The following is a 13,697-nucleotide window of genomic DNA, read 5'->3' as shown; positions in this document are numbered from 1 at the left end:
CCTTGCCTAGTAGGATTCCATTAAATCGTTCATTGCCTCTTGCATTCTAGGATTTAGAATAGAAAATCTTAAACCCTATTCCTTTTGTTCTTTTTTTAGAAATCCTTGTTAGATTAGATTAAGAGCTCAATCACAAAATCCTAAGTTATCGGCATAGCATATTCCAAATCCATGATAAGATTAATTCTTCCGAACAATTGTGTAATTCCCCGAGTGAAAACAGCAATATCACATCAAGCCATTGAGTTACCCGCATGTCAAGAATTGACCTTAGAATCGTCTTAGTTAATCAGATATTTGGCATCTGAGATGATTTTGTTCAAGAGAGGGTAAAATACTTTGGTAATTTATTCTGTGTTCGTATGTGCATAAAACAAACATCAACACCATGCACCAAAGAGCACTCTGCACACACCATGGCTGGAAAAAACTTAGCAACATCTGCTTCATCACCATCCTCCTCTACGTCAACTTCTGCAATGCCTCCACCTTTAGAAACCCTAGCTCCGCCACTCGACATACTTGTTTTATTAAAGGTTGGTTGTTCACACTCGATATTATTATTTTTTAACTTTAATTTGTATCATGGCATTCAAGTTTGAATAATATTTGACTATTAATATGGTGGTGTATGTATATATTTCTGATTTTATATGTTTTTGTACGCACAAACCCATAACGAACCCAGCCCTAAAAAATATTTGACTTAACCCGCAAATCAAACCATCAAACCCAAACCAATAACTTGTGTCGGAATTTGTCTAAGGTAAAATCTAAGTTGCAAGGTTCTTCTAGTAGCACCCCTGCCCCCACCACACACCTATAAGGGTTTGGTCCGGAGCTAGGACAGCTCTAGGCTTGCCCGTTGCTCCACCCCACCCCACCCCATGTGGGCAAGGTGAGCATACTGAGACTAGAATGAGGACAATAAATATAAGTAGCAACTTATTGGTGGTTGGCCAACCAACACAATCAATCAATGCCAAAACGGAAATGTGTTAATGACAAAATGGCAAACTAATCACCTAATTCTAATTCATGCCAAATTGGCAGACAATGATATGAAAACAAATGGATCCAGCAGATAAACTGACCAAGCTCTTACAATAATCGCCTAGATCCAATGATAAACTGTCCAAGATCTTAATAATAATAAGCAAATTACTAGTGATAACCATCCAGTCTATTAGAATGTAAATAATAAGCATGAAATCAAAATTTTAGAAATCACTGGAAACTACATTCTAACTGCCTGCCTGTATTTGCTTTAAACTTACAAGGTGATAATCAAAACATAAAATGATGTGCCTAACTATAACATCTGTAACTAATCATAGCGAAACACAACTCAAGAATATTAATAATTTGATAGATATTAATAGCTCCAAGTTGTAGTAAATTCCAAACATCCTATAATATGGATTTTCTTTCAATTAACAAACTCACCCAACTTTGAAAAGTTAAATGGTAAAAAGAATGCAAATAGCAAACTCACCCAACTTAGAAAGCATCGCAAAATTTTGCGATTCTTCTCATGCCTTTGAATGTTATCCTCAACATTTCCTTCGGTCTGGTGCAGTAGAAACTCAAGGACAGCAGTAGTATGTGAAAGAAGCTACCAAGAAAAATTAAAGTCAGCCACAGTGAAACAAGGAAAACTGAAAAATATACACGTGAAAGATGACCTTCAGAAGCTAAAAGATACTGAATTAGGGACTAACAATACCATACAAGAAGATCTTAAATACAACTATCATTACATTCTTGAAATAAGAGGTAAAGGATGAGGCAGCACTATACTACATAGGATACAAGCCTTAATATATTTGTAATTTTTTTCTTCTTTCTGAAACTCAGTGGACAGGAGAGGAAATAATCACCTGCTAATAATGAAAACACTAATCTATCATTTATTATAATTAAATCTTCAAGGAGGTCTGTGAGGCATACTTCTAGTCATCAAAGAGAATAAATAAATAAAAGCGCGAAATATAAGTGAACAAGTTTTCTACACTATAAAATAAGGCAACTGTAACTTTACTAGATTCTAAAAAAATTGCAAGGATATATGGAAGCCATTGGGTGACATAAAAAAATGGCATGAAAAAGCAAAAGAGATAGCTGCTAAGACTGAATACTTTACACTATTCATTTGTATGGATTGTATACATGTACAAACATGAGGATGTGATGGCATAGATTAAAAGGAAAATGCATTAGTGTTATCTTCCATGCAATCAAACATGGCTTCAGTGGATTGGGACATGTAAAACATTAGAAAAGTTACAAAAATAGATATATTTACAAGATAGCGATTCCCTGTGCTGCTGTATATGTGGTAGATATAGGAAAGAAATGAGCAAATTTTGTTAATCTGTCAACCACAACATAAATACAGTTCCTGCCTTGGGCTTTGGGCAAACCCATGATAAAGTCCATCGAGACTCTTTCCCATTTCTGATTGGGAATGGGTAGGGGCTGTAACAATCCAACCGGGAAGGAATGCTCATGTTTATTCTGCTGGCAAGTGGGGCATTCCCTTACATATTTTAAGACATCAGCTTTGAGCCCTTTCCAAGTAAACTGTTCCCGAATCTGTTTGTAAGTCTTGAAGTAGCCTGGGTGGCCTGCTAAGGGAATGTCATGAAAGGCTCTCAAAACTTTCTTCGTCATTGCTGATCCTGGTATCAATAGTATCCTCTCTTTGTAAATGATGAGATCATTTACAACTATATACCTGTCATCCCGAATGGTACCATCTATAATGTCCGAAGCCCATTTGTCTTTTGCATATTCAGCTGAAATCCACTCTTTCCAATCAGCTGCTATCTCACCTAAGGAACACAAGTGAGGTCTCCTTGATAGTGCATCAGATACAATATTTTTCTTTCCCTTGACATAAACTATGTCAAAATCGTAAGATTGTAATTTGCTTACCCATTTTTGTTGTCTATCATTAAGGTCGCGCTGATTTAGGAAATGTTTAAGACTGTTATGATCGGTTTTAACCACAAATTTGCTTCCTACCAAATATAACGATACTTAGCTAAAGCATGCATTATGGCTAACATTTCTGCTTAATAGACTAACCTTGTAAGCAGTAAAAATAAATCAGCAACCTGTGCTGCTGTATATGGGTTGAAATAGGAAAGAAATGAACAAATTTTGTTAATCTGTCAACCACAACATAAATACAGTCCCTGTCTTGGGCTTTGGGCAAACCCGTGATAAAGTCCATCGAGATGCTTTCCCATTTCTGATTGGGAATGGGTAGGGGCTGTAATAATCCAACCGGGAAGGAATGTTCATGTTTATTCTGCTGGCAAGTGGGGCATTCCCTTACATATTTTAAGACTTCAGCTTTGAGCCCTTTCCAAGTGAAAAAACACCACATAAAAGGGAACAGCCAGTTAACCAAGGTGAAACTAGTGGATCTACCATTCACCAAGATAGGCATATTGATCAAAATGAAGGGCATAGTGCAAGGAGATCTTCAGGATCAGAGTTTTGAGACCCCTTCAACCCACCTTCACAAGAAGGGATGACACTTCACCTCCACCTACACAAGAGACACATATGTCCTTAACCGAAGAAATTAGATTGCATCATACAGAGTACATGACTCTACCTCCTGATATCCGGGACATGTTAATCATGGAGCAGTTTCTAAACCAAAAGAGGCAAAGACACAATGGGGTAGGGAGAATGGAATATAGGCCCCCATATGTGCAAAGAGATTTATCTATGCTAAGTTGCTAACATTTCAATATTTGGTAGGAAGCAAATTTCTGTAATGTCCCCTCCTTAGCCAATTCTGCTTACAAGGTTAGTCTATTAACGGTCCTCGTAGACTAACAAGTTGGAAAGAGGGCCCAAGCAGGTTGGTCTCCATGAAAATGTGTCAGGAGGGTCCTTCTTGTTTCACCCGAGCATTAAACTAATCACTCCAATTGAGCTACTTCGAATTTCATAATCTCCTCTTGGGTCACCCAAAATACGTTTATAATATTAAGTTTCACCCTTCCTAAGTTCTTATTTTTAGAGAGAGAGTGAATGGGGAAGTGAGAGATAAAAAGTTGGTTTAAGTGAAAAGGCATATGACCCAAAGTGAGCACTTCTAAGTGGGATATTATAATGCGAAAAAAAGTAATCAATATTAAATCATTAAATCTGATTGAGGTGCTAGGGTTCAACCCTAATTAGGGCAACTTTGGAAAGTATTAAAAGGCAAACTTAGGGGAAAAGTTATTATGTTGATATTATTTTCTCCTTCTCGACTCCTTTGAGGAGCTTGTGGTTTGAGGCTCTTGGACACGTAGCCCTCCATTGCTGCTGCATACCTACAGCTGTGAGAGACCAGCCAAGGGTGTGAAGAGAGAAACTCTATTCCAGGAGTTTCCTTGGGGCTTAAGGTGAATGAGTTTTGAAGTTTTGTGACCTCCTCCTTGCTTGTGAGAGTAGTTGTACCATCTTGGGAGGGATTAGCAACATATTTTGAAATCCATCTTCACACAAGGTTATAGCAGCATATTAAGGCAAAACTGTGAGAAGACGAGGCAGTGATTAGAAGGACTTTGGAGCAGCTAAAGGAATGGTGTTGGTGGCTGAGTGAGGTGGTTGTGTGCTAGCTGAAGTTCCATCTATAGCACCTTGGAAGCCATTTCAGACACATACTTCTTTCTAATCAGTCCTTTATTAGTAGGCAATCAATCTCCTACACAACAAACCAGTTTGCGTGAAGATTGCAGCAGTTAAAGAGGTCTGGAAACCATAAAATCAGATTCATATCAGACCGTACTGACTGAGGATTTGGAGTTTATAAACTATTCCCACTCAAGCGATAACCTCCGCCTATTTATTGCAAACCCATTGTCCCCAGCAAACTACCTTATGACAGCGATCTGGAGTGAAAAGGATCAGATTTCTGATCTCTGTGAGCTGATTTTTGGGGTAAGCACCTCATTTCTGAGTGAGTTGCTTGCTCTGTGTTCCAACCAAAGTTCAATTTTCTCCTCCTCCAACCACCGGGTATGTTAGTAGTGGGTTAAAAGACTTCATTGTTTGTAACTGAACTATTATCTGGAGATTGATGTATTTAATTTCAATGGAATATTAGTAATAGTGTTGAACTTAAAAGCAATTTCAATTCTGTTCCAATTACTACTTGAAGGCATTTGTTTCCTTTCTTCAAAAAAATACTTCAAACAAAAAAAACAACATCTTCTGCAACTTTTGTCTAGTTCTGAAAGATCACATTCAAAAGAGACATAGTATTATTAATATAATTAAAGAACAAGCAGGTGTTCTTCTACTGTTCAAGCTTTCAGTATCCCAGAAAGGGTGGGACACTACAAATAGATAAAAAGGAAAATGCATTAGTGTTATCTTCATGCAGTCAAACATGGCTTCAGTGGATTGGGACATGTAAAACATTAGATAAGTTACAAAAATAGATATATTTACAAGAGAGTGATTCCCATCATTCCCTCCTTGCTGAAAGGAACCCTGTAGAGATAAACTTTCCATAGAAGTAGCCCCCAAGAACCACTTGACCTATGTCACTAGAGCACCTTTGCAACCAGCCAAATTGAATAAATGTACAAAGATGAAGGTGTGATGGCATATATAAAAAGATAAAAGCACTTACTTTAGTTTATCTTCCACATGCATCGAGCTCCATGTGATTTGATGATATCCAAAAGCTAAGTTAAGCTTGGTGATGTACATGGCACCCTAAAGATTATCACGCAGGATCCTCACATTTCCTACCATCCTCAACCCAGAAACTTTGTAGAACATAGCTATCTATAGATGGACAAGTCATCATCCTAGGTCTTGTAGATCAAGATTACATCCAAGCAGACAAAGTAATTTCCAAGATGGGGCTTGAATACATCATTGGTGAGGCCAAAGGCTTCATCAAATACTCAAAGAGCCCAAACTTCTCTTGCAGTCTATTTTACAGATGTCACTGGGCTCCCTGTGACTTGGTGATATCCAAAGCCAAGTCAATCTTAGTGATGTACTTAGGACCTTAATGCTGATCAAGAAGGTCATGGATCCTAAGAAGTGGATACCAGTCTTTCACAATGATATGGCTATCTGCCACTTATTATGGTCATTCTTTGGCACACCTAGGGAAGAAGATTCACAAGAGGCATCGAGTTGTATCTTGCCCTCTTTGAACAAATGAGATGTCTTGTGCTTGGTATTCTAAAGATCTTTAAAAGGTAAGAGAGCAGCATAGAAGTGAAGTTTATAAAAGCAGGCCAATATTAACCAAAGATGCTATAAGATGAAGAGATAAATCCTTGACACAGTACTATATCTTGCTAACATAGAAATATGATTACAGACAGCTATATAGCCAAAAAAATATAACAATTGTAAGTGATCAATATCTTCAAGGATTAGTTATATTAAAAAGGCGGTGTTATTTGTAGTTGTGAGGGCTGACAGCTGATCTTCCTTCCTCCTGCCAACTCCATCTTATAGTAGGTCCTCCTTTCCCACCGTACAAATTACCCCATGGGTTTGTAGCAACTTAAGGTCACTGTAGTTCATGTTCTTGTTGCTTGATGAACATTTAGCAGCAAACCATTACTAAAATTGCTGAACAGCTACCAAATAGTCCCCAACCTTTCAATGTTCAGAATCCTCTAATGGCTTCTTCCGTATTAAGGATGTTTTGATAGCAATGCCTAAGAATAGCAAATCCTTCCTCTTATTTGTTAAGGCAATTGATAATACCTCTTTGACAGTCTTTTATTTCTTGAAGATTGTAGATCAGCAAGTCGAAACACTCGTGGTAACTCACTTGCTCCATGTTATTATCTTCATAATTTTGATAAAACCTTTGAGAGAGTCATTTATATTGGCAAGCGAAAAGTGGATACCCTTTGACTGAGGTTCTTTAGCTAGACCATCCTCCTTGTTAGCATTTTGAGAGCCACTTTCTTGTACCAAGATAGGATTTTCTTGCTTAGATATTTTGTCACACAGTTTAAAGTGGTTGTAACAAGGAGCAGACTTTAGGGACTCTTTTAAGGTGATTTTCACTATCTTTTTAGCAACTACACTCTTCCTCCACCTGTTGTATGTTTGCAGTGGGTTCCTGCTAAATTTGAGACATATATTGACAGCAGAAAAAAACCCCATTTATTGTTTTTGTAAAGAGTCTTAAGCTTTTACTGGTCCAAATAAGGACAGCAATTTAGTTCCACAGAGGAAATGTCAAGTCTAAAAGGCCTCTTGAATTTGCTACAGTAAATGTACAATATATGATTAGTTGATTGCCCTAAGCCTGATGAAGGACCAGTACAATGTCAATGCATTCCTTGTTTGAAATAATCATTAAATGGTCATGTCAGCAATTGAAATCCCATTGTACTAACTGTTGTGTGTTTTGTGACACTTCGAACACAGAATAAAGTATTGAATATTCTATCCTCTCTTGAACAAAATCTTCCCAAATGCTGAATTGAATGATCACTTGAGATGATACCAAGGTTTATACTGTTGAGTTTTAACATGTGGATAGTCTAAATGGTTGATGTGATTGCTGGTAATCCAAGGGGGCTTACATAATGGTTCTAAGAGATGATCTCAAAAGCAAGGAAATGCCCTATGAGTCTAATTTCAAATGATTTTCAATGACGTGCTTTGCTTACTACAACTAATGATATATGAAAAAAAGTGAAAAAGGATAGGGTTCGAGAGGAATCCTAATCTAATCCTAAAATGCAAGAAACAATGGACGATTTAGTGAAACTCAACCATACTTTGTTTCACCATGCAAATGAACAACTAGGCAAAGTTGGTGAGATCTTCTAAGGATAGCTAGTGATATTCAATTTATTACTAACAATCACCATAAAAGGTATGCATATCAATGAGTGAGAAGCAATCGAAGTTAAGCTTATTTTGAAAGTTCAAACTAACCATGCACTACAACTTAAAATCAACAAATTGTATATGGTATGAACATAAGAGTTTCACAATACATCATGCACAAAGGCTTCCATTTAACTAAACTGACTTAAGCAAATTTAAATTTTGACTTGAGAAGGTAGAAAACCATGCAAATACTCCAAGATAGCATATAAAATCACCAAGCTTCAATGTCTTATATTAATCTAGCAGCACTATAGCAACAATTCTCCAAAATCTCTTATGAGTTACAAATGAAATGAGGCAGCTTATATAGAGCTCCCAATACAAATGAAAGGCCAAGATCGATCTAAAATCAATGGCCAAGATTGAGCCACCTAAACCCTAATTAGAGTTTGTTACAACAAAATACCTAATTTGCAACTTTATTAAATAACAGCTAACGAGAAAGTATCAACTTTCTTGGCACAAACTACAAGGATGAATCCTCCAATGAGAAAATTCGATGCCACATAGGATCATAACAAACTATCATCTAGAAGTTTGTTCCCCTTATCTCTTTCCTTACAAGAAAATTCGATGAATCTAAACATAATGATGTCAAGCTCTTCCATTGGTACACTTGGCATAATCTCCAATTTGTTTTCCATGAATGCTAAGTCAGCCAAGAATGAAGCAAATACTTTTTCCCAATCAGGTCCCAAGTCTTGAACATTGCTCACAAGTGTCATGAATGCCTTAATGTTATCTAGATGCTCCTCCGAAATTGCTTATGTAGGCTTGAAGAATAATGTGATGAACCCTTGCTAGTTCAATGCTTCAATCTGCTGTAATTTAATATTAATTGTGTTTTTGATTATTAGAGATGGTGTTTCAGAAATAGACAGAAGTTGCAGAAGGGGTTTCTTTAATTTTCAATACACTTTGAAAGAATACATGGAATTAATCAGCTGAAACAAGAAATTGGAGAATTTAGAAGCATACCCGTAGATCCTTAGCCAATTTTTTTGAAATTAAAAGATTCAAACCAGCAACTTACAAAGTTCTGATTTTATACTGAAAACAATTCAGATCTGTTCTTATTTAATAATAAGATGCCCAAACAGTAAGAAGATGGCGCCAATAAATGAGCAAGCTGTGTGTTTGGGAAAGAGACTTCCAAACCACAGAAAATTATCAGCAATAACAACAAATAGAAAACCTACAACAAATCTGCCTTGTAAGAAGCCAAATCTGCCCCAATTTGATTCAATTTGACTTCTAAATGAAGCCAACCAAGCTGAAACAATTCGATTGATCTTTCACAATCTCAAAGCTACTGAATTTTGAAGAATGCACGCTCTCCAAAATAGATCCAAACCCTAGCCGCCATAGCCAAGTGCTCAGAAGAAATGTCAAATGTTCAATATCCAATTAATGAGGTCTAATTTCATCTTGGTCGCCTAAATAACCAAATGGTGCGATTTTAGCATTAAGGGTTTTAAAAATAATAACTTGCTTTTAGGGTTCCCAACTTAACCCTAAAAGGGACGCCCAACTTAGGAGATAATAAATTGATGCACTTTATGATTTTATTTTAATATTTCATTAAAACATTAGTTGCCTGCGAGAATCACTAAAAAATTCATATTTCCCTCATATCGCTCAGAAACTAAATCCGTCAGAAGCTGAGGCCACAGTTCGCCATGCCAATGAAAATAGGACCATGTCCATTTTTAGCAGTTTTTCCCTAAAAAATAGGAAATCCTCATATAATGTAAGAAACTGATGAAACGAATACCAGAACTGAACTCAACAGTGAGCTAGAACAAATAGAATGGCCGCTCCTCAAGATACTGCATCAGTGACCCCCTTATCCATACCTTGTTAGCCTACAAGGGTCCAAAAATAGGCTAACTCCTCAAACCACTGCCTGTGACTAGGATGGGGACATTACAATCCACCCTCCCCGAATTTGCTTGTCCTCAAGCAAACTCAAAGTTGGGTGTTGGAAAATAGTATCTCTCTCCCATGTAGCATCCTCTATTGGAAAGTCTTTCCACTTAACCAAATATTCCCTGATGACACGCCTCCATAGATGACGCTCTCTAAATTCCAAAATGGCCTCAGGTACTAGCACTAACTTTCCCTCATCATCCAAGGATGGTAAATCTGCAGAAGGAACTATGTGTTGTCCCAAAGCCTTCTTGAGGCGCGATACATGAAACACATTATGTACCCTACTGTCTGTCGGTAACTCCAACTCATAAGCCACCTCACCATCACGCCTAACAATCATGAATGGTCCATAGTAGCGTGGCTTGAGTTTCTCCGCACCCTTCTTCCTCGAGATGGACTGCCTGTAGGGCTGAAGCATCAGATATACCATATCTCCAATCTCAAATGCTCGCTCAACCCTCTTTTGATCAGCATACTGCTTCTGCTAATTCTGAACCTTCTAGATGTTCTCACGAAGAGCTCTCATAATGTCCTGGTTCTCCTATAACGGATCCCCAACACTAGGCACTCTGCAATCCCTCAACAATAAATCCAGGAAACTCGATGCATCATAACCATACAAAGCTCTGAAAGGCGTCATTTGAATAGTCATGTGGTGAGTGGAATTATAACAATACTTCCACAAGTGTAACCACTTCACCCAAGCCTTCTACTGCCCTGAAATGTAGTTCCGCAGGTATCCTTCCACCCATTTGTTGACAATCTTTGTCTGTCCATCAATCTGGGGGTGGTAACTGGTACTCGGAGTGAGCTTTGTCCCACAAAGTCTGAATAACTCCTACCAGAAGTGACCCATGAACCTACTATCCCTATCACTGACAATACTCCTGTTGTCCTCATTTTTGTTCCCAAAAATGAAGGACCACTACGGTGAAATTTTTATGAAAAAATGGAAATTTTTACTCTATGGCACGCTTTTCAAGGCAGAATTTCGACTAATCCTTGGACTGGCTTGATCCTCAGTCCATTCTCGAACTACGTTTCGAATTTCGTCCAATTCTGGGTTCGTTTGCTATGCCTTTCCTTCAATTTTGGGTTTTAAAACCCAGACTGCAGGTGGAGAATTTTCTTCAAACTGCAAGTTTTAATGATATTCATTATTATGGTCTTTGTAGGGGAATTTTTGATCAATTACATGTGCACTTTTATTTTAAATATGTCACTTGTAATTTATTTTAAGTTTCCCCTTTAATGTTTTTATCTTTTTATTGTTTTTTTGTCATTTTTAGTTAAAATAGGGATTTTTTGGCTCAATTGCAAGTAAACTTGCAGTTTGTTCAAAAAACCCCTACTTTAATGGTTTTCACATGTAATAGGGATTTTAAATCCCCATTACATATGTGCAAGTATTTTTAACTTGTTGTAGGGATTTTATTTCCCTTTTACAAGTATTTTTAAACTTGCAGTTTGCTCCAAAAAACCCAATTTTGACATGAAAGTGCATTTTTGACAATTTTAAACTTGTCATTTGTCCAAAAAAACCCGATTTTGGCTTGATGAGTGAAAAAGTGAAAAATTAAACTTGCTATTTGTCTTAAAAAACCCGATTTTGACATGAAAGTGGGAAAAGTGAAAATCGAACTTGTTATTTTCTCTCTAAAACCCGATTTGCTTCATTTTGGACAAATCGAACTTGTCATGTGTCTCCCAAAACCCGATTTTCATGCAAAATTGATTTGTTGAAGATTTCAAAGCAATTTTTTGTGGAGATTTTTTAGGGAAGGAAGGCGTTTTTGCTTCTACCCTATTTTCATGCAATCATCAACATCTTTCATGCCAAATGGAGGTTATATTGACTGGTTTTTGGAGCTAAATCAGCAAAAACGTGGCTCTTTAAACCCACATTTTGGGCGCTTTTTACTTCATAAATTTGCACACTCCTAAATCGTTTTGCCCTTTCCTACTAAGGCGTGGAGGGTGAGAGGTTTTTCACACCATTTGATGATGTCGTTGGAGTTTATTATGGTGGCCACGTGATTTCCTTTGGCCACGTTTTCTCCCTTTGGCAGCGTTTTCAATCATTTGGTGTCATTATTTCTTCTTCTACCTTAGGCGTTTTGCTTGGATGCACACTCTCATTGGCATTTTGGTCCTCCAAGTTTAAGATTGCTGCTATATTTGGGGCATTTTTACAAAAAACGTGATAAGGGTTTGATATTCCGGTTTTGCTTCTTCATTTCAAGAATTGTTGCATTATTGGAGAAGCATTTTGCATTTTTAAGAAAGGTATGTTCTCCTTCCTTTCTTCTCTTCATTTTATTATTTTCTTGTTTTCTTTATTTTTCGTTATTAGTTACATTTTTTGGCATGTGATGTTCTTCCCCAAAAAAATTTGGTTTTCGTGAAAGAAATCTTCCCCTTGAAATGCAATTGTTGAATTGCATTGTTCTTCTCAAAATTCCCTCTTAACTTGTATTCGGGATTTTTAATCTCGATTACAAGTTCGCTGGAAATTTTTGTCCTTCCCCTACAATTAAGGAATTTAATCATTTTTGGTTAAAATTCCAAGCTTGAAAAGTGTGAAATACCTCTCCCTTGCAAATTCGGGTTTTAAAAACTGGATTACATGTTGAAGAGTTCTTCCTATTTTCATAAAAATGACTTTCCCGGATATTCCCATTTCTATTCATTCACGTTCCCCATATCCGTACTTTCCATTTCCATCATTTCCCGCAAGTCAAAATCCCATTTTTCGTCCATTTCTCCATTTTCGAATTTACAAGTGTACTTGTATTCAGGTTTTAAAACCCCGATTGCATGTATGTCCTTTCCAACTTGTATACTTGCGAAAATTCTCCCAAGATCCGAAATTGGTCAAAGTCAAGATTTTCCCATTTCTACATATCTCCCCCCTTCCTCTCACAAAACCGTGAAATTCAAAGACCAAAGTTTTACCCATTTGAAGAAGGAAGAATGATATTTGCAGCTGATTATGATGTTGCCTTAACTCTTTTAAGTCTTCATCACAGCATTCCAGGTTCACAATCAATGTCAGATTTGCCAGCATCGCCAACTCCAAAGATAATGAAATACAAATATGACAAATACCAGAATGAGGTTGCACCTTCCCAAGTTTCTTCTCCTTTGGATCGCATCAGGGACACGGAAATAGGGCACGTTGATATGGCAGAATTCATTCACAGGGTAGAAGATCCACAGGATAACAACTTGCAACGACTGTTGGACAGCCATATTCATCATGCATCTTCTTTCCCAGTGGCTGCCCTAGAACCTGAGTTTGTTCTTGCATGCGCCCATCATTTTGACAAAGAGTCAAGAGTCATCAAAAATAATGATGGTGAAGCTATAATTCGTCTTGATGTGGATACAATCGAGAAGGTCTTCAAAATACCTCTTGCACCTGTTTATATGGAAATCACCAAAGAAAGTGCAGCAGAGTATTATGTGAAAAGGGAAAAAGATTGCAAGCGACACATCAATAGATGGATCCAAGAGCCTTGTCCTTCCTTCTCAAGATGGGCAAAGTTGTACCGTTGTGATTTCAAGTGGGAGATAGGACACCATCACTCTTCTCAGCAGGATGATGGGCCTTCAGCACTCTAATGTCTTTGAGCCATGGATGTATCAATTCATTATGTTCATACAGCAGTCGCATCACATTTCATGGGGTGAAATCATCAGCGATGCTTTGTGCGAACAACTTGCAGCAGTTCCTACCACTATGACCTTCTTCATGAATTATTATTTGGTATATTTAGCAGCATCACTTAGACACTTTCCAGGTCTTTCTACCAAGGGTGATCGCTCGCTTATACCAGTTTGGGAATATTATGACCAGTTGCCATTGA

At 37.4% G+C, this 13,697-nt stretch overlaps 1 protein-coding gene across 1 annotated transcript in view; it reads right to left on the bottom strand.

Moving 5' to 3' along the window:
* LOC131077852 (transportin MOS14) overlaps window positions 1-13,697 on the bottom strand; it is a 334,725-nt gene that overhangs the window by 250,789 nt on the left and 70,239 nt on the right. Inside the window, exon 4 of the mRNA XM_058015436.2 lies at window positions 1,496-1,615. Within this exon, the coding sequence (XP_057871419.2) occupies window positions 1,496-1,615 (120 nt within the window). The remainder of the gene's footprint in view (window positions 1-1,495; window positions 1,616-13,697) is intronic.

Source organism: Cryptomeria japonica, chromosome 9 (genome assembly GCF_030272615.1).
Source record: "Cryptomeria japonica chromosome 9, Sugi_1.0, whole genome shotgun sequence".
In the NCBI taxonomy this organism is placed as follows: Eukaryota; Viridiplantae; Streptophyta; class Pinopsida; order Cupressales; family Cupressaceae; genus Cryptomeria; species Cryptomeria japonica.
The sequence above is the reverse complement of the archived record's forward strand: the minus strand, read 5'-3'. Positions and strand labels throughout refer to the sequence as shown.